The 21,345-nt window shown below is 39.6% G+C and overlaps 1 protein-coding gene across 7 annotated transcripts in view; it reads left to right on the top strand.

Annotated features, from left to right (window-relative positions):
* cita (citron rho-interacting serine/threonine kinase a) overlaps positions 1-20,241 on the top strand; it is a 43,972-nt gene extending 23,731 nt beyond the window's left edge. For 2 of the 7 annotated variants that reach the window (XM_085159624.1, XM_085159623.1), the window contains exons 21-50: positions 414-523; positions 1,881-2,055; positions 3,047-3,244; positions 3,459-3,512; positions 5,806-6,003; positions 6,974-7,167; positions 7,282-7,417; positions 7,532-7,636; positions 7,785-7,925; positions 8,131-8,238; positions 8,337-8,529; positions 8,766-8,921; positions 9,790-9,813; positions 10,282-10,419; positions 10,814-10,994; positions 11,093-11,184; positions 11,338-11,442; positions 11,658-11,827; positions 12,235-12,279; positions 14,110-14,190; positions 14,336-14,471; positions 14,724-14,863; positions 14,997-15,089; positions 15,240-15,348; positions 15,503-15,631; positions 15,847-15,927; positions 16,184-16,262; positions 16,360-16,539; positions 17,316-17,703; positions 18,197-20,241. In XM_085159624.1, the coding sequence (XP_085015750.1) occupies positions 414-523; positions 1,881-2,055; positions 3,047-3,244; positions 3,459-3,512; positions 5,806-6,003; positions 6,974-7,167; positions 7,282-7,417; positions 7,532-7,636; positions 7,785-7,925; positions 8,131-8,238; positions 8,337-8,529; positions 8,766-8,921; positions 9,790-9,813; positions 10,282-10,419; positions 10,814-10,994; positions 11,093-11,184; positions 11,338-11,442; positions 11,658-11,827; positions 12,235-12,279; positions 14,110-14,190; positions 14,336-14,471; positions 14,724-14,863; positions 14,997-15,089; positions 15,240-15,348; positions 15,503-15,631; positions 15,847-15,927; positions 16,184-16,262; positions 16,360-16,539; positions 17,316-17,703; positions 18,197-18,220 (3,963 nt within the window). In that variant the 3' untranslated portion in view covers positions 18,221-20,241. The remainder of the gene's footprint in view (positions 1-413; positions 524-1,880; positions 2,056-3,046; positions 3,245-3,458; positions 3,513-5,805; positions 6,004-6,973; positions 7,168-7,281; positions 7,418-7,531; positions 7,637-7,784; positions 7,926-8,130; positions 8,239-8,336; positions 8,530-8,765; positions 8,922-9,789; positions 9,814-10,281; positions 10,420-10,813; positions 10,995-11,092; positions 11,185-11,337; positions 11,443-11,657; positions 11,828-12,234; positions 12,280-14,109; positions 14,191-14,335; positions 14,472-14,723; positions 14,864-14,996; positions 15,090-15,239; positions 15,349-15,502; positions 15,632-15,846; positions 15,928-16,183; positions 16,263-16,359; positions 16,540-17,315; positions 17,704-18,196) is intronic. The other 5 variants (XM_085159630.1, XM_085159627.1, XM_085159629.1 and 2 more) reach the window with 3 other exon arrangements.
* Positions 20,242-21,345: the final 1,104 nt, after the last annotated feature.

Genomic DNA, 21,345 nt, shown 5'->3' with positions numbered 1-21,345 from the left:
TTAATGTTAGACAAATATATTTTTTTTGTTTTACACCATAATTTGTTATAGTACTATAGTAGTGATTTTTTGTTTTGTTTTTAAATGTACAGGTTAAAAAGACAGATTAAATTAGAGTATGCTTCATGTTGCACTATAAAGGCTGGGCTCAAGTTCTAATCTGGTTAATATGGTAGACTTGAGGCAGTTAAGAAGCTTTTAGAGGTAGTCATCTGACATTGACAATAGACGACTCAGGCAACACCTTAATAGTCTCTAATAGGATTTTTCTGAAGTAAAGGGTTTTTCTACCTTAAAAAAAAATGTGAATGTCCCATATTCTGGCCCGAATCTGGTTATCAGTCAGTGGAGAATATATCCTTGTGTTGGGATGTGATCTACAGCATGTTTTTGCACCTTCTTCTTTCCCAAAGACCATTAATGCTATGGATTCAAAGATGAAGAACCTGGAGCAGCGCATAGCTGAGTTGTCAGAGGCTAACAAGCTGGCTGCTAACAGCAGCATCTACACCCAGAAGAATATGTGAGTTAACTAGACCTTCTGCCCACACTGTGCTTTGATGAGTGTGTCCACACACATTGACTGCACTTACATCTTTGTGCAACATGGCTGATCTGTCCCCGCTGTGTGTAAACTGCGTCATCTTTAAGATTAAATACAGGAAATGCATTTTTCATGTAGTCTTAATAGAATATATAAACCTATTACCAAAGAAGTTAGTCTGCTCTACAAAAACAGAATTCAACAGCTTACTAACCATTTGAATGCTATTTAATTCAAAATGGTACAAAGATGACTTTAAACGCTAAAATATTTTCTTAGTTTCAATTATATACCAGTTACATATTTCAAATAACATACTGATATTAAGTAGCAGTAGGTAATAACTAAGTACAATACAAGCAATGCCAGAGTCTTTAGAAGGTAAAAAGTGAAACAGTAAGAGCAAATTAATCAGCAATTCTCAATATAATGTCATCTACAATACATAATATTTTTAGATAATCCTGAGGAATTTCTCTATACAAGCATCAAGACTGAAATAAACATTATAGTTGTGAAACTAAGCTAAGGAGGACTTCAAATAAGCTTTTTAATCCATGAATGCACATTACAACTTCACCATTTGTTTGGAAAAGTAAATGCATATAAACAAGAAGCACTGCTTTTGGGTGGAAAATGGCAAGAATAATAACCATGCACGCTTTTTTTCTACTTAAGAGGAAAGATAAAGTTTTGGAGCAACATACGATGCCAGATTACATTTTTTAAGGGAAGGCCTTGCTAACTTCAGCAAGAACATGGCAAACTACATTTTGTGTGCATTACTGCAGCATAGCTCTGCCATAAAATTATAAAACTCTGGCCTGCCTGCGCTTTTGCCTGCAGCGCGAATGGAATATTTTCCTGCACTGTGTTGTTGCAGCACGGGGGGAAAATATGCTTATTATATTATTAAATATGCTTCTCGGGTTTAACATTTGATAACTTGGCTTTGTAGTGTTTTCAAGGAAATATCAGGTTTACATTATTCACATTAATTGCAAATTTGAAAAAAAAATTGCAATTAATGTAAATAATGTGAAATTAATTTGCACATTTAATAGAATGAAAATGATTGCATTGTGCTTTTCTTTATATTTTACATTGTATCACGCTTGTTTAATACAATTAGAGATGCACATTAGACTCTAAATTTCTGTCTAATATGGATTTTTAAGATAATAATTAGTCTAATGGCAGGTACCGATGTTTTAAATTGCTGCACAATTTTGTATTAGTGCAATTAAATTGTTTACACATTAAGCTCCAACTTTTGTTTTACGAATATAAATTCAAAACAGGAGATATAATTGGCATTTGTTTGTATTTTTGTCAGGAAAGCCCAGGAAGAAATGATCTCAGAGCTTCGACAGCAAAAGTTTTATTTGGAGTCTCAGGCAGGCAAGCTTGAGGCCCAAAATGCCAAACTAGAGGAACACCTGGAGAAGATGAGTCAACAGGAGCAAACCAAGAGAACCCGGCTGCTGGAGCTGGAGAGCAGGCTGCGGGAGGTGAGGCAACAGGAGGCCGAGAGACAGTGCAAAATCTGTTCAAGCTCAAGATTAACTAATTCACTTTAGCCGACATACAGTGTAGCCTTACTATCCACAAAAGGGATTAGGGCAGCTGATCAGCAAGCGAGCTCAGATGCTTTTCAGATAAACGGGTAATTAAAAACAGATCTGTAATGGCACTCTTTACAAAATTGCAGTTCTCTTCCTGTATCATCTCTGGAGCAGTGCTGTTTATTAGCTAACAACAGATAAAATCCTAAACCATAAGAAAATGAAGCAGGACCAGAAGTTCTGGCATGGACAGTCAACATTTTACCCTCAAACTGGATGACTGATAATTGCTTGCAAGCATTCAACTCAAGTTATACTCGTATGTATGTAATGTTTTCAGTCACTGAGAAGCGCACCCCTCAATTTCATGATGTCTTTATCAACCCATTGCAAATCTGCTCTATAAAAAGAAGTCCCGGCTTAATTTTGAGGAACACAATGCCCCCTTTCTTCTGAACGCTCTCACCCCCCCAGTGTGCTTGTCTGTCGACGCTCCTGGTCGACAGCCTGCTGACTGGATGTCATATTCTACCTCCACACGGTCTTCTCTACTGAGACATGATACACAGATTGGCACTAATTGCTGGCCTCTCTGCACCCTCGCTTAAACACATACACACTGTCCTCACACACACAAATATGTACTTCAGTTGTGATCGGCCGTTCCATCTGTCAAACACTTATGAAACAGCTAAATGAACCCTTGTGTATTTTTCAGCAGAATGAATTTCTGTATTTGCCAGTAAGAAGTGCAGAACCTGAGATTAACTAAAAGTGCATATTAATTCCAGCAGTCTTTCATTAGTAGCACTCTGCTTTCCTAACAGTGTGATTAAGGTTAAAGTTATGCTGAAAATGATATTCAAATACAAAGTGTTAAAGGTTCGATTTGTTCAATATCAACGCAGTATTCACACTAACCCTCTCTGTGTTGTAGATGGGCCTAGAACATGAAGAGGAGAAACTGGAGATCAAGAGGCAGGTGTCAGAGTTGACCCTGTCCCTGCAGGAGCGTGAGTCCCAAATCAGCAGCCTACAGGCTGCACGTCTTGCATTAGAGAGTCAGCTGCAGCAAGCTAAGACTGAGCTGGAAGAGACAACTGCTGAGGCTGAGGAGGAGATCACGGCCCTCAGGGTAAGACGAGCAAGAGGAAGCACACATGTATGTAATCACAGTCACCCAAAGTAATGGTGGTATTCACCATTTCCTATATATGGAAGCCTGTATTATTAATACAATAATAACCTTTTTTTATAGTGCTGTTAGTAGGAACGGCATTCTTTACGATTACACAATATGCATACTCAGATTTGCTTGTATTTTTTCTTTTCATTTGCTCTTCTTCCAGAACCACAGAGACGATATTCAGCGGAAGTTTGATGCCTTAAGAGACAGTTGTTCAGTAAGTGATTCCACAGCCTTTTGTCTGTGCTTTCAGCAGCAGGAGATAAAATTCTTCAAAGGTTTCACAAGACCCTTGAATATATAGTGATTCATGTGTAGCTGCAAAAGATTGTTCTAATGTAACAATGTAGTCTACTGAATCAATCTTTGGCAGCAAAATGCAGCTTGCTGTGCAGAGCACTCTGTTAGCATTTTACTGGTGAATTGTTTTTGTTTTATTTTTTTATAAAGGGTGCCATTGCAGTTGTCACAAAGACAAAAATCTTTTTGATGCGCAGCCAACACATTACTTAAGTTACCTCTGAGTAGTGCTGAGACCACTTTAATTCAACTGTTAGGTAGCTTCCAATTTGTGCAGTTCTTTTTAAAAATGTACTGTAAATGTAAGATGAACATGTCCATCTATCGTCTTCAACAAATTATCTTATTTGTCATTAGTGGTGCAACGGATCACGGTTGATCCGCTATTGGGGTGTTTAGCTGCAGACGGGAAGCCGTATTCCGTTGTGCAAAACAAGTTATGGCTGAACTGTCCCAGCCATCTTCTGTTGCCCTAACTACTACAAATGGGTGGACCTCCAGGGCAACGGAAAGCTACATGACCGTGACAGCTCATTATATCACAGCGGAGTGCGATATAATGAGCGGTATGTATTATTGTAGGGCCTACCTTACAATATAAAGCGCCTTGAGGTGACTGTTGTTGTGATTTGGCGCTTTATAAATAAAATTGAATTGAATTGAGTGGTAGATACAAAGACTGCAATGCCCTATATTGTACCATAATTTCTTTTAATAATTGCGTGAAATGAGTCTTGAGTTGAATGTTTTTAACAGGCAAAAAATACTTCAATAAGTAAATGTTAAATTTTTTTCTTTTTTGCTGATCCGATAATTGATCCAATCCGTGACTTAAAACCGTGATCCGATCCGAACCGTGATATTTTTTTATCCGTTGCACCACTATTTGTCATGGAGTTAAAATAGAAACAAATTCTTATTATGTAACATTTAAAGTGAAACAACAGTTTTGTGGTTCATATGTGCCAAAAATATGTTTCCTATTTCTCTGACTGGAAATGACTTGCTGTCACTGTACTCGTTACACCTGTAAATTATACTCACTACAGCTGTGCTATTACAATCCCACTTCCAAAGAAGTTGTGATGCTATAAATTAAAAACAGAATGCAAAGATTTGGAAATCTCATAAATTTTCTATTTTATTCCCAACAGAATATAGAAAACTTTAAATCTTTAAACTGTAACATTTTACTGTGTCATGAAATATTTGAGGGACGTTTTGAAACTAAATCAGTTAATTAAGTGGCAGCAGATTGGGTAACAAGAAAAGAGAAGCAGAGTTTTTCAGAAGTAAAGATGGACAGAGATTCACCAATTTGCCAAAACTCGCACCTACAAATAATATAATATAAGACTCTTAATTAGTATTGAATGTGAAGACTATGAATATCTTGAATATCTTATGGTGCATAATATCATCAAAATGTTCTGAGAATCTGGAGGAATTTCTGTGTGCAAGAGACAAGACTGAAGATAAAAATTTGATGCCTGTAATCTTTGTGCCATGAGGTAGCACTTCATTAGCAACAGATTCAATTCCCTCACAGAAATCTCTTCATGGACTCAGGAACACTTCTATAAATCACTGTCTATGATCACAGTTCACTGTGCCATCCACAAATGCAGGTTAAAGCTCTGTAACGCAAAGAAGTCATATATGCACATGATCCAGAAACGCTGCCGTCTTCTCTGGGCCAAAGTTCTTTTAAAATGCACTGAGGTTAAGTGGAAAGCTGTTCTGTGGTCAGAAAAATCAAAATGTAAAATTCTTTTTGGGAAACATGGACTTCATGTCCTTTTGACTAAAGAGGGGAGGGACCATCTGGCTTGTTACCAGCGCTCAGTTCAAAAGGCTGCAGCTCTAATGGAATGAGAGTGCATCAGTGCTTGTAGAATTTGCACCATACACATCTAGAAAGACACCTTCAGTGCTGACAGGTGTATACAGGTTTTAGAAAATATATATGCTCCCATCCAGTCAATATCCTTTCCAGGGAAGGGCTTGCATATTTCAGCAAGACGATGCTAAACTGCATACTGCACATATTACAGAGTCGAGTTCTAAACTTCACAACATTTTGAAATGAAAAAAATTGGAGTTGTATTTCACCAGATAGAATTATTACAACACAGCCAGTTTTGTGCATAAACCCTTAAAATGTGTTCTTGTTTGCACATGTAAACCTTTACCTGTTTGTGCCTCCTCAGGTGATCACTGACCTAGAGGAACAGCTGACACAGCTTAGTCAGGAGAACGCAGAGTTGAATCGCCAGAACTTCTACCTGTCCAAACAGCTTGATGAAGCATCAGATGAGAGAGAAGATCGGCTGCAGCTCAGCCAGGAAGTGGACCGCCTGAGGAGGGAGGTGGCTGACCGTGAGATGCACCTCAACAACCAGAAACAGGTAACAAAAACCGTTTCCAGACAAATTGCTGGCTTCTCAGTGTGTTGAGTGTCATTCAGATGTAAATCATTTTCATGGTAAAGTGCCTTGCTTCAGTGAAACATTGCCACAACACTTATTGAATGAGCCTGTTTTATGAACTTACAGGTGAGATTTGACAGTGACACATACCAAGTGACACTTAATATATTAGATCAGAGTTTTCTGCACAAGGCAATTCTATTTTTATACTTGTTTTAATAACTAGAGGGGTTATATACTAGTATTTATGGGAACGCTTCCATAAACATTACAACACAGCACTGGTAAACAGATCAGACAATATTAAACTAGCTTATAAACTGTGCCTCTGTGTGGCTCAGCTGTTTGAACCGGTGCACACAGTGTAATTTGCTGTTCAATCTCGTCACCAGGTTTTATTAGAAGTAATTAATGAAGTTAGCACTTTTGCTACGTGTCATGGATGGTTTCTGCTGCTGTCTAGTGCTATATGGGGTGTTTAGGCTAAATGTCCTTCTGATAACTAAATGCATGCAGTCAGTGTCTTCTGTCAGCTTTGTGCCATTCACTTACGGTGCTGAGACCATCTCATACCAGCAGCTGGATAGGAAGGAGTGCATCTCTGAAAGAGTCTAAACCTAAATTAAAAGATTAGATGCTTACCACAGGTTAGTAGATGGAGTAGAAAGATTCATTATTAATTGCTCAAATATTGCCAGCAGATTAAAAAAGCAACAATTTATAATCCTTTTTGAATTTAATTTACTTTTTTTAAAAACACAATTTATTTGTATTTTTAGTCTGAAATATTCAAGGCCAGAGAACCTATTATGATGCATCATAGATCATTCTATTTTAATACTTTTATCATGTGCTGTAAGTGAAAATGCATAGAGACAACAATCACGTGGTATTGCCAAACGCTGAGAAAGATGTTCTCTTCAGTCGGTTATTTCATTTATGCTCTCAGAACATTGAGACACTGAAGACCACATGCAGCATGTTGGAGGAGCAGGTGGTGGAGCTGGAGTCCCTAAATGATGAGTTGCTGGAGAAGGAGAGGCAGTGGGAGGCTTGGAGAGCAGCTCTGGAAGATGAAAAAAGCCAAGCTGAGAGACGCTCCAGGGACATGCAAAGACTGCTGGACAATGAGAAGCAGAACAGGTGACATTCCTAAATTTATATTTACACTTATTACATAGAAAGTGGTCATTGTATGTCATTTCTATTTATAAATTAGTGTATTACAGTCATAACACTTTATTGTTGTGTTCAAAGGCTGCGTGCAGACCAGCGCAGCACTGAGTCTCGCCAGGCAGTAGAGCTGGCAGTCAAAGAGCATAAGGCTGAGATCTTGGCCTTACAACAGGCTTTGAAGGAGCAAAGACTAAAGGCTGAAAGTCTATCTGATACTGTGAGTCTGTTATCCATGAACTAACTTTAACCCCACCTTCAATCTTTCAAAAATATGGTTTGACTTGTAGCTGGGATGAATTAGAGGTTAACAGGCACTCACATGTTCTCACAGCTTAATGATCTGGAGAAGAAACATGCCATGCTGGAGATGAATGCCCGTAGCTTACAGCAGAAGCTGGAGACTGAGAGAGAACTGAAACAAAGGCTGATGGAAGAGGTAGGAAGTGAAAGTCAATTAACCTGCATGATATTTCTACACATATTTAAGAAACTTGGGTTTCTTGTTGTTACCTATTGTAACTATTGCTCTATTGCTGCTGTTAGCAAACTGTACCAAAAAGATTTGTGTGCTGGTGTTCATGCAGCAAGCAAAACTCCAGCAGCAGATGGACCTCCAGAAGAGCCACATTTTCCGTTTGACCCAGGGCCTGCAGGATGCTCTGGACCAAACCGACATGCTCAAGACAGAGAGGACCGATCTGGAGTACCAGCTGGAGAATATACAGGTGCTCAGTGCAAACCTCTGCAGTAAGATAAAATACTGTGGTCTCTGGGGAGGAGGAGTCCCAGCTGGATATTAAAATAGTGCCACTGATACCGGTGCATAAGAAGGATAAAGTAATCTTAAGTCATGCAATCCCAGTGGAAATTCTTCTCATAGCTGTCTTCAGAAGTATTTCCTTCTCTGAGCTTTTGTTTTCCTGCCTACAGGCGGTATATTCCCATGAGAAGGTGAAGATGGAGGGGACAATCTCCCAGCAGACTAAACTCATTGACTTCCTCCAGGCCAAAATGGACCAACCCACTAAAAAAAAGAAGGTGTGGGAAAATATTAACAAAATCTATGTACAAACCATGTTACATTAATAATCAGCTTCAAGGTAAAGCCAACTGAGTACCGTTTCCTCTCTGAGCAGGGTATATTTGGGCGGCGGCGGGAAGATGTAGGCACCACAACTAATGGGGCATTAGCTCCACAGGCCCAGCCGGCAGTTCCATTGCAGTACAGTGACATGAAACTAGCTTTGGAAAAGGAGCGCTCAAGGTGTGGAGAGCTGGAAGAGGCTCTGCAGAAGATGAGGATAGAGCTGCGTTCCCTCAGAGAAGAGGGTAAGGACAGAAATCTTGAGTGTTTTTAGTCTTTATAGTTTTTGTTTGTGTGGTGATTACTGAAGCGCCATGTAGCAAGACTAAAAATCTGTCCGAATATTTTATGTAGACAACACTGGATTGTGATCATCCCAGAAAAGGACAAAAGTTCAAATAAATACATCCACCCTCTAGTAAGCCCTTCAGTCTTTGCAAACAGTGTTCTTATAATTCCTTTTCCTCCCAAACTCCCAAAGCGGCTCATTTCAAGGACCATGTAGCTCCTTCCACACCAGCCCAGGCTCGACATCAAATCCTCATGTCAGCCATTGTCAAATCCCCAGAACATCAGCCCAACCCCAGCAGCCTGCTTAACCCCTCCACCCGCTGCAAGGAGACATCTACACCTGAAGGTTAGTCATTCACACACAGACCATAAACAAATATACAGCTCATCTAAATGCAGCCAAATTTGAACCTCAGATTCCCAAATCGAGGCTGTACAGTTTTCTTATAGGAGCATTCCACCTTATGCTAATAAATGGACTCCCCAATCACTTGTCTTGTTTACGTTGTGTTTTGTTTTTTTTAAATGTGTGACCAGTTTCACAAAGCAGGATTATGAAGTGAAATAAAGTTGGATAACTGTTCTCAGAACATGTTAAGACTAGAACTCGCTCCAAACAGGAACATGGGCTGACACAAAGCAACAAAAATCATTGTTTTAGGTTTCATTCACGGCATTTATCCAGCTGACTTTGTAATCCTGCTCGTGTCTGTCTCACAAAGCAAAGCAACAGTGGATTGGGCAGGTATCATTGGTTTTAGTCCAGGGTTTCCACCATCACAAAGCAAAATTATATCTTTTTATGCTGTTGATCACCATGGAAACTGAACATTTGCTGAATACTCTATGTCATAGCTGTGTAGCTTGCTCAATAGATCACATCCAAAGGTATAAAGAAACCATCTCCTAATAAACTTCTTTAGGAAAAACCTGAAATAACTATATTTGTATTTTCCAAATTATTGATGAGTCCATTAATACAGTGATTTTTATGATACAGAAGGTGCTTAGGGAGTACTTAGGGAATGTTGCTATACCTTATTTTAGTCTGTATTTACAGACCGGCCTAAAACAATGATTTGCCCAAATCCATAAGAGTGGTTAAGTTGGACTTGCTTTGTGTTTCAAGCTCCTTACTGTCCATGTTCTTTTGGTTTCACTTAGCTATTGTTAGATTCCTCTCCTTTCTTTCTTTTTCCTGTTGCTCCTCACAGAAAAGAGGAGGGTCACGTTTGAAAGTAAGTTAGCAGCCACTACGGTGTCTCTTCACACATGTGCTCATCTGCTGCTCGTGGTAAATTGTGCACCCACATGCTCATTGCTGTATTATACATCTGTCTTCTTGTCCACTGGCTAACTGTAGCTTGACCAAAGGCTTTTTTTAGGAGTCATGTCCCCCCCAATCATTTCTGGAGTCATGATTTAGATAGCATATGGTAGGATAGGTACCTTTTCACCTGGAAACATTTTAATACATCCCATGCACACTGGCATGCACAATCTGATTCCAGTCAACTACTTTGGTACTTGAGCTTTCATTTATATCCAATATCTGCCTTGAAAAAAATCATTATTTGGATTGCGTCATACTGCTTTAAAGAGCTGGATCTCATTTAACTGTTGCTGACTCTTAAGTGATTAAGATTGTAAGTGACTATGCCTACTTTCACTAACTCCTTACACTGCCTACTTGTACTGCTTTATAGAGTTTGGTCATCGTGTGAAAGAAAGAATGCATCACAACATCCCTCATCGTTTCACCGTGGGCCTCAACATGAGGGCTGCCAAGTGTGCCGTCTGCCTGGACACTGTGCATTTTGGACGGCAAGCTGCCACTTGTCTAGGTCTGTATCCTGTGCTGTAGCTGGGCAGACTGAATGTGAAAATATTTCAGAAGATACAACCTGGCCAGCTTTAACAAAAATACTGGAAATAGTTATTATAGCATCGCCATCACATGGTGGAATCAGTCTTGCCTTCCAAGTGTTGTGAGTCTTAGAAAATTGAAAGTTGAAAGTTGGGTGTGTTCCCAAATCAGCATTTTAGAACAGTTCCCTTCCATGTTTTATATGTACAGCTGTACAAATGAAATGTTGATAGATAGAATTTTGATATTTTTAATGTGATAATCCCTACCATTCTGTATTCTTGCCTTCTTTATTGACAAGATTCAGCATGGTAAAGAACTTTTCACTAAATCCAATCAGATTTTTCATCCTTCTCTTTGTCTCATTGTAGAGTGCCACACTATTTGCCATCCCAAATGCTCGCCGTGTCTTCCGGCCACCTGTGGTCTGCCAGCTGAGTATGCCACTCACTTTTCAGAAGCCCTGTGCCGAGAAAAGGCAAACTCACCTGCACTGCAGGTTAAAGAGGCCAGTGGGCATGTTCGCTTGGAAGGATGGATGAAGCAGCCTAGGTAACTATTTAAGTCCTTAGTGCCATCCTGAATGTATGCAGTATGTTATGTACACTGCATTGAATATATTTTGCCTATTTGTATATTCACTCCTTTAGAAATGGCAAGCGTGGGCAACAAGGCTGGGAGAGGAAATATGTGGTTCTTGATGGAACTAAAGTGTCCATCTATGATACTGAGCCCAGAGAAGGTCAGTACTTCATTAAATTGTTTTTATTTATTTTATTATTTTTCAAGATGACTGATTCTGTCTTTGTTTTTGCTCATAATTCAACTGTATAGTGAATGTTACCATGTAGGTCAAATTGGAGAATCCTCAGTTTTTCTCTTCCCTTCTTTGTAGACTCTGTAAAGGCTGAGGAAGAGTTTGAGCTCTGTCTGCCTGATGGAGAGGTGACTGTCCATGGAGCTGTTGGAGCCTCTGAGCTCATCAACACTGCCAAGTCAGGTACTGGATCAATACTAGTTAATCCCAGTGTACTCAATCTGTTGTAGGATATTAAGTGTATCATCCTCTCTCCAAATTTTGATTTTGATTTACCTCTCCTGTCTAAAATGTTTAAACACAAAATACAGCAAAAATGTTGATGCTTCTGCTCAGCTGTGAAATTAAGCTGCTAGCAGAGGAACAAACTGATGCATTTTTTTTATGTCTGTACGTAGACATCCCGTATGTGTTGAAGCTGGAATCGCATCCGCACACCACATGTTGGCCTGGCCAGTCCCTCTACTTCATGGCTCCTAGCTTTCCTGACAAGCAGCGCTGGGTGGCAGTACTGGAGTCTGTTGTGGGTGGTAGTCGTGGATCTAGAGAGAAAGTGGATTCTGATGCTGTAAGTATCATGCCTGCATATTACATACCTATGAATGTCCTTGTGTCAGGCTTGATAGCGTTCATAATTTAGGCTTACTGTAGTGTATTTGAGGTGTTGCAAAAAGCCATTGCCTCCTTTACACAGCACAAGCTTTGTTGTTAGGCCCATATGAATGAGCAAATTAATACAAAGCTGGTTGTGTCATTTTGTGTGAAAATTGGGTAAAATATTGAGTACCTCCATTAAACATCAGCCAGTGCCTTCACTTCTTCTTCTCCCCCTCCCTCTTCTTTCTCTCTCTGCATGTTCTCAACATCCACGTCTTGTGTTTATTTGTTGTCATTGTCTTTTTTCTTTATATAACTATACTCTGTGTGTGTGTGTGTGTATCTCCATTCAACTCGGTTGTGTGAATCATATTATAGGCAGGTGTTTCTAAAAGACAGAAGAATCTGTCCCCTCTGGTTCAGGTACAGTAAGTAGCTGCACGAATGCTTGAGCTTCAGTCGACCGATCGACTGAGCATGCAGTAGCTGTACATCCATATGACACTGATGCACTATAAGTACAGTCCTTGAATCAGTTCCTGAATATGGTGTGTGTATTCACACAGAAACATATGTAGTGCATGGATGTGAATAGACTGCTGTGCACCATTTATTTGGTGTCCTATGCTATGTCATGCATGATTCTGCAAAGCCCGTGCACTGCTTAAGCCCCCCTTCTCAGAAATATGACGCACACAAACAGACCTTGAGCAATTTAACTTCAGTGTGCAGCTATAGGCTGTTGGCGCTTCTGTGTTTCTTGCAGTTTTAGAAGAAATATTTTCTTCCATGTTCTCTGCAAAATGACCCTTAAATTAAAAGTGAAGTAGTAAGTCAAATGGTTCCACAAGTGTATTTCAGTATTCTCAAAAAGTTGCATTGCTGTGTTTTTTAGTTGTATCACTTACTAAATGTGGAAAGTTGAACATGCAGCTTGATTACATCGTATCCTTACTGTATGCTGTACATACAGTAAGGATGGTGCAGGGTGTAAAATGTAAATAAGACCAATGACAATGCTTTGCTTATCATTTAACCCCCATATTTATTTAAATACTTCAAAGATAACATATGAAATGCATAATCTGTGAAATTTTTGTTGACTCTGTTATTGCTTTTGTGAACATTTTTTTATAATTAATGCCAGCAACTTTTCTACCTTCTCTTCTTTAACCCATATGCAGCACCTTTTTCCTGTATCTAAAGGGATTTTTTTCCTCTCCTGTTTTGCATATTATTATTATTATTATTATTATTATTATTAAGTCTTATGTTATTGAGCTGTTGTGGATTATTTAAATATTGTTGAGTGTGTGGGGTTTTCCTTCTTGCTAACAATCAACAACTATTTCAGACTTTTTTGCTGGCATCAAATTCAAAATACCCCTCACAGACAGCATTTCTGTTTCATACTTTGATATGTTATCTTTCTAATATTCTAAATTAGATGAATGGTCCAAATGATTTCCAAATTATTCCATTCTCATTTATGTGTATTTTACACAGCCTCTCATCTGGTTTTAGAGACTGGCTGTATGTTGTTGAACTGTATCAGCTATTTCGAAAAGGCTATGTAACTGCTGATCTAACGCTAAGATAGTTGAGGAGTTTTCTTCCCACTAAACCATAAGAACATTACTGAGGTCAGGCACTAATGTTCAGTGATAAAGCCTCAAGGCCAACATTACTGGAAAAATGGCACTGTGATATTTGCTGAGCTTGTGCTTCATCATTGATTTTAATGTATAAAGTGGAAACAAAGAGCCACTCTCCACAGAACCCATTACAGTCATGAGATCTATAAACTTGGAGGGTTTTATTCTGACCATTTGTCAACAAAAGGCAGTGTGTCCTCAAATTAAAAATATCATTTATTAATGGTCAGACATAGCTCATTTGTGCTTTTCTGTTTTAAACAACATGAAATGTATTTCTTGCTCCGTAGTTGTTCTGTTGTTAGCATTGTGAGTGAGCTTCAGTCTCAACAGGAAAGACTTTGCGAGGCTCTCTCTTTCTCTCCCTTTCTTTCTCACTATCTTTTACTGTTAGCTCATTTCGACACCAGATTCACCTAAATTATGACACATCTTTAATGTTATGTTGCTGTGGTTATTTTGTGGCAGCTTTCCGGCTGGCATCCCTGCTGTGTTAGCTTGTCTTGCTAAAGCTCCCGATTTGCAGGAAGTCTTAATCCGCCTCCTTCCCCTGCTCCATTCTCTCCCTTTCTCTCTCTCTCTCTCTCTCTCTCCATAGAAACTTCTGGGCAATTCTCTGCTGAAGCTGGAGGGTGACGACCGTTTGGACATCAACTGCACTCTGCCTCTCACTGACCAGGTATAAAAACAAACATATCGTAAACAGAGTTAAAAACCTAATTGGTCAGCTTTCTAGTTAGACATCACCATGCTGGATGTTTCTTTTTTTCTTTCTTTCTTTTTGTTTTTTTTTAAAGCTCTGGTGATCTCGTCCTTTCTTGCAGATTGTCTTGGTTGGTTCTGAGGAGGGTTTGTATGCTCTGAATGTGATAAAGAACTCTTTGACTCACATCCCGGGCCTGACCTCCGTCTTCCAGATCCAGATCCTGAAGGAGCTTGATAAGCTGCTGATGATCACTGGTCAGTTAACGGAGGCCATTATATTGAAGTTATTTTATGATATTATCAGATTTATGTTTTCCTCGTACACTGTTTCAGCTGTAACATAATGCTTCTGGATAGTGTGCATTTATTGTAACACATTACATCACATTATGGTTATCTTTTAGAAACTGTAATGTGTGCTTTGAAGTAACAGCGAACGAAAGTGCTGAAGTAATGAGAAGATGATGCGCATCATCTCACACTTGGCATGTTTGATGTGTCATTCAGGGGAGGAGAGGGCACTGTGCCTGGTAGAGATCAAGAAGGTGAAACAGTCTTTGTCACAGTCCCATCTCCCAGCTCAGCCTGACCTCAACCCCTTCATCTTTGAGACAGTCAAAGGATGCCATCTCTTCTCCTCTGGAAAGGTGAGTCATGTTGTAACTTGCAGGGAGCAGAGTCCTTGTGGACTGTTATTGGGTCTGAGTTAAGGAGCTGAACATCACAGTAATGGCATCGTGTTGTGTGCTGCCTGATTGCAGAATTGTTCTTTCTTTACAGATTGATAATGGGCTCTGTATTTGTGCTGCAATGCCCAATAAGATTACAATCCTGCGGCATAATCAAGGCCTCAACAAGTTCTGCATCAGAAAGGTGAATGAGCATTAAAAGTGAACAGCTTACAGTGAAGAGACCTTTATTGTGAACAATGGACATTGTTTTTCTAGGAAATATAGCTGCTCTGGTTTTCTTCTAGAAATAATGAGTTTTTGAAAAAAACTTTTTTTGTGTGTGTGTTTGCAGGAGATTGAGACATCAGAGCCTTGCAGCTGTATTCACTTCACTGGCTACAGTATCATTATCGGCACCAACAAGTTCTATGAGATTGAGATGAAGCAGTATGTACTGGAAGGTCTGTCAAATGCAGCATTATTGTTTCTTTAGTATTATTTCTTTACAACCAGATGGTGCTCCAACAAAGTCCACTCAAGGGTGTTTCTGTCTCTGTTGGGTTCCAACATTCACACCTGAACAAGCTGAATGATACTAATGATTTCTCTCTGCAGAGTTCTTGGATAAAAACGATGTGACACTAGCGTCAGCTGTGTTTGCGGCGTCCTCCCACAGCTTCCCCATCTCTATCATCCAGGTCACCACGGCTCCACAGAAGGATGAATACCTGCTCTGTTTCCATGGTTAGACAGTTACTTCTGCTGGCAAACCCTCTCAGTTGAATGTGTATACACATCCCCAAACTAGTGGATAAACAAAGTTGTGGAACAGTTTGTCTTAGAATCTGTATTTGACAAGCGATCTCTAAGCATTTCTAAAGTCATTGTTTTCTTTTTTGGTTACATATTCTATGCTAAATTTAAATAACTCATTTTGTTTATGTATTTATTTTTTGCAGAGTTTGGTGTGTTTGTGGATGCATATGGCCGCAGAAGTAGAAGTGAGGACATCAAATGGAGCCGTCTGCCTCTCTCATTTGGTAAGTGTAAATCTGCATGTTTACTAGAAGCGTAGTTTCTTTGGGCACCGGGTGGAGCAGGTGACCATATCCTGCGAGGCCCAATGCAGAGGCCTGGGTTTGAGTCTGACTCTGGGCCTTTTGCTGCACGTCTTCAGTCTCTCACTGCTTTCCTGTCTGGTCTTCACTGTTCTCTCAAATAAAGGCCAAAAATAGTTTTCTTGATTTAAGGATTTTTAGGTTTTTTAAAATAACAAGTTGTATTTCTGTATTTCAGCCTATAGAGAGCCTTACCTATTTGTGACCTACTTCAACTCTCTGGACGTCATTGAGATTCAGGGACATGCTGCTCTTGGGTAAGATTGTTCTCAGCTTTTTTAAATTGTTTATCAAGTTCTTTTTATTTTCCAACTTCTAATTCTGCCATGGCTGATTTTTCTTCTCTTTTTCCAGTCCTCACTCATACGCACATCTGGATATCCCTAACCCACGCTACCTTGGCCCAGCCATTTCCTCTGGAGCCATATACCTGGCTTCATCCTATCAGAACAAACTTCGGGTCATTTGCTGCAAGGGCAACCTTGTCCAAAGCCAAGACGGTGGAGATCTGCAGCGTAATGGCTCTGGACGCAGGTAATGACACACAAATAGCATTAAATACCATCTGCCAGTCACCTTTATACATAGCATCCCAAATATTTGGAAATGGGTTTGTAGGTCAGAGATGTACATAGAGGGAGATTTCTAAGCACATTCTTCTGTTCTGTGTACACTGGTGTTAATGAGTCACTGGGCCTAGCTGGCACTGAGGGGCACAGGTTGGCATCTATAGGTCGTAAGTTTGGCTTAAATGTTTGAACTAGTTAAAAAAAAAACAAAAAAAAACAAGAGAGTAATGCCATCATTTTGTCTTTTGCAGGAAGAAGAGTTCATTTTTTATCTGTAGCAGATTTTAAAAAATGTTGTCGTCATCATTCTTTATTTTACCTAAATTACTTTTTAAAGTTCTGTGTCAAATGTAGAAAGGAAATTTTTGAATAAAGACTGACATCTTCCCTTTTATGACTGGTCTGTTACTCATCGTGACGCTTACTGACTGTGCTTTGCAAGTCAAAGCTTTGTTCTACAGTAATTGTTGTCAGTGACAGAGTCCACTCTTATTTAGGAAACCAAATTGAATTTATATGATCAGTCTGTTCTGATTACAAATAGCAGTGCTGTGTATTTATATATTAGCTTATTAAATCAGCTTAATTGCAAGTCCATCAATCTCACCAAATCTGCTGAGTGACCAGAGTCCCACAGTGCCAAACTAAGTCCAAGAACTGAGACAAATAAAAACATTGCCCAACATTTGCCCAATGCTCCTTTTTTTCCTTCTTTATTTTAACCTTGGTTCCTCCCGACAGTCCCAACAAGCGTGGTCCTCCTTCCTACAATGAGCACATCTCTAAAAGGCTGGCGGCCAATCCTCTGGTCCATGGAGACCCAGGCACACCACATCGTTACAGAGAGGCTCGCACAGAGTTTCGGCGGGACAAGTCCCCAAGCCGTCCACTGGAGAGAGAGAAGTCTCCTGGCAGAATGCTGGAAAGCCGGATAGTGGGGTCGCCTGGCCGAGCCATGGCAGACCCCCGGTTGGAGCGATCCCCAGGCAGGGCCATGGCCGACCCTCGCATGGACCGCTCCCCTGGCAGGATGATGGATGTTCGTAGGGAGAGGTCCCCTGGACGTTTTGAAGAGCGTCAAAGGCTTCATACTGGCTCCGGACGCACGCCCATAAACCCTGTTAACAAGGTTTGTCAAGAAATTCTGCATTACATTAACTTAATGTGTAACTGTTGGCAATAAGCTGAATATTTTTATGTTTTATTGACATACATTGGAAACTGTTGGAGTATGGTAAAAGGTTCAGTACAAAACTTCTTCGTTTCTATTCAGACGGTTGATTCAGTGGTTCGTGATGCACTCATGCTGCTTTTATGACAGTAGTGGGTTGTGATGTCTTGTTTTGAGTGAAATACTATGACTATAGGATGGACTGTTACAGACCTTTAAGGAGTATAAATTTCTCCCCAGACTTTATAGTCTTGCAGTGTTCACGTTGTCTTTTAAATTTGTTTAGTTTTGGCTTATACTGTGGATTTTCATGACACTTCAGGTGTACTTAACATGGAAAGACCAGCTTTCAAGGCTGTGGACACTTAGTCTAACTCTTGTGTTAGTGTACATTTTGACTCTCAAAATCTTTATATTAACCTGACTTCATTTTGTTGGTTTTACCCTACAGGTGTGGGATCAGTCATCTGTTTGAAGGACAAAAGACCCTCGTGTCCACTGTGGAAGAAGAAGTTCATGTTTGAAAAGAGAGAAGATGTAGCGGAGAACCAGTGAGAATGTTACCAACTCATGATGAAACACTGCCACACATCTGTTTTGCCTGATATCCAAAGTGAAAAACCCATGGAGGAAAACAACTGTAGCTGTCAGAACGTAGCGAGCACCAGATAAACAAAGAGATGTCATTAGTTTCAGGTTATAGTTTTAAATAAAGGTCAACAAAATGCCATATTAACCACCTGAGCAGGGCTTTTTGCGATGCATTGGAGCATGTGTTCTCTACTCCGAGTAGGGATTAGTAATTATATATAATTTCTTCTTCCACAAAGAAAATCTGAGATAAGTTCTCAAGTTAAGACTACTGGGTTTGGCTTGCTTCATTTAACTCTAGCAGCGTTAACTACAATGGATAAGCACAGCCATAGCAAGTGATGCCTATATATTTAGTCATTTTATTCAAAATGCCATTAACACATGTGGCTCATTTCCACATGTGCTGTCCACAGCAGCTACAGATCAGGGCAAATGTCTAGCAGATCACCTGTTGTGACACTGAGTATTACTTCTGGCTCCAGCCCTGTACTCACATGTTAACACACAATCGTTATCGGCTAATTACAATCATTTTCAGCTCGGTCCTTGGTCAGTAATGCTGACCGGACTCGGCTGAAGCATGAATAAATTGAATCAAAATGAATTAATATATAATCCCTCCCAAAAAATACACTCTGTAGAACCACACACTAAAACTGCACTACCCACAATCCCCAGCAGCAATGGAGCAGGACCTTTCTAAATCTTCAGAACGCTATCTGACTGTAAATAGACGAGACATAATTTTATATATATTAAGAAGGAATTTCAAGGCTGGATAAGCCGTGTCTATTTTTGTTAAAGGAAAAAAAAAAAGTGACAGTGTGTCCTCTTGAATGTCCGATGAGTATTCTTTTAATGTCCAAACGTCCTTTATCAAGTGAGTGATTGTATCTCAAACAAACTTATGTATGCACTTCCATCTGTCAAAGGCAAAACCTCAGTGCTGACCTAAACGACGAGAGGGAAAAAAGATCATGTTTGAAGCTTAAAACATAGTACTTGAGCATTTCTTTTTGTACAATGCCCCCTGCTGTTGTATATAACCCAAAATTGTTTAAAGTGAAGATGAAGAAAAAATCTTTTTGTTTTGTTTTTCTTTTCCCTGATCCGTTAATGGCATGGATATATATATCTCGAAAATGAAACGGGGTGTTGTCTTCTGCTTCTGCCTCATTTGGGTTATATTTTTAATCTACATTTTTAAAAACAAAGCACGTGAATAACACTTTCTATCTTTAAACTCTCATGTATTTGCACAGTAAATTCACACAACTATATTATATAACTTTGAATTTCTTTTTCTTTAAGGCATTCTTGGCAAGTTAAAACATCCAGTCCAATCACAACAAATGCTAAAGTCCATCCACGCTCATTCGGTTCACATGGCTAAGATGGATGTATTTCTGTACATCATGATCTGATGTATAGAAATAGAATATTTTGTGGATTTTAGCAGTATTTTTTGAATGTAAACAAACGAGATGCCAAACTTTAACTTGCCCAGTTTGCCTGTCAACAGTTAGGCGCTCACTAGGAGGATTTCTTCGCCTTTAAGTCCCCTATGATTATTTTTAAGATGGTTAAAATCTTCCTGAATGTATTTTAAAGCCAATACAGCCGATTCATTGGTCTCAATGTTCAACAACAATAAAAACAAAGCACCAAATGCTTTAGATTGCACATGTCTTCTTCTCTCTATAGGACTCTGTACAAAAGGGTCATCCATCGTATTTGATTTTATTTTTAGATTCTTTTAAATTTGTATTCTCATTCACATGATCTTGAATCATAATGCTGTAACGCTGGATATGATATTGATGTCTGCTAACAAATGTTTAATTAGCGTTCCCTGTAGAGATTTTGTCACAGAGTATTAAATATTATAATCATTGCATTTCACTTCGATTGTGCCTCCTTCTGTTGTGCTTGTGTGTCTCTTTACAAAGACATTTAAACTTATCTGAGTGGATAAGCATCATAAAACAGTCACTTCTGAAGCATTTACCCTCTCTGTTTCAAGACGGCCAGTGACACGGCCATTTGTCCACATCCATTGTGTTGGAGAAGGTTTCGTCTATTTATAGGTGTCTGATCCCAGCGCTCAGCCTGCCATTCCAGTCACAGTAGCTGCAGCGGCTGCTTGATCTGAGAGGAGCTGAAGAAGAAGCCTTTTTTTAACAATAGCATCTGCGTCCTGGGTTAACAATAACTCGTCTAATTGTGTCCTCTGCGTGCGCGCTGTACACGCTGCGAGACAACACAGACGGCATCTGCTGCTGGTTCGTCCATTGCAATTTATTTAGCAGTAAGACGATCGAGTGCGAGGAGGCTTTAAGTTTATTTAGACCAGTCACCTCCCAACCTCGGCTCATTCAGCTCATTTTCACGCGCTGTCACTTTTCTTGACCTGGGAGCCCCGAGTGATGGGGGATGATTTGTTAATGTTGCTGAGAGACACATTGTAAGGACGTGTTCAGTGTCTCACGCAGTATGTCTCACCTAGAGCTGTTGACATCCATGAGCTTAGTACCATAATCCCTGTGAAGAAGACTGAAGATGCCACTTGATTCTCTGGCTTCTTTTAATTCCTATCTGTCTATTAAATTAAGTTAACCATTTGTAGGGACACAGAACCCACTAAACGACCTGAAAATCTGACATTTTGCCATAAATATCACCAATTTGAATTACCTTGATAGAATAAATTAAGTGATTTAATGTAAGAGCCCTGTGCAATGCTGTATTACACTGCTTTGTCTGGCCAAAGTAAGCAGAGCCAAAGATATGATGTGAAGAAGGTTGGCACTAACACAGACCTGACAGGTCAGTAAATAACACATAATGAGCTGGTGCTTTTTCAGGCACTCTCATGCCTTTTATCAGATGGGGAACAAGAAATGATTGGCACACAGATCACAGTTAGAAAGAGACGGTGAATTCAATCTGCAAATGCTTTGCTTTAATACACTGACATAATCTTTCACAGATCAGGTTTTAGTTCTA

The sequence above is a fragment of the Neolamprologus multifasciatus genome, chromosome 5, assembly GCF_963576455.1.
Source record: "Neolamprologus multifasciatus chromosome 5, fNeoMul1.2, whole genome shotgun sequence".
NCBI lineage: Eukaryota > Metazoa > Chordata > Actinopteri > Cichliformes > Cichlidae > Neolamprologus > Neolamprologus multifasciatus.
Note: the sequence above shows the minus strand (reverse complement) of the source record. Positions and strands in the feature narration are given on the sequence as shown.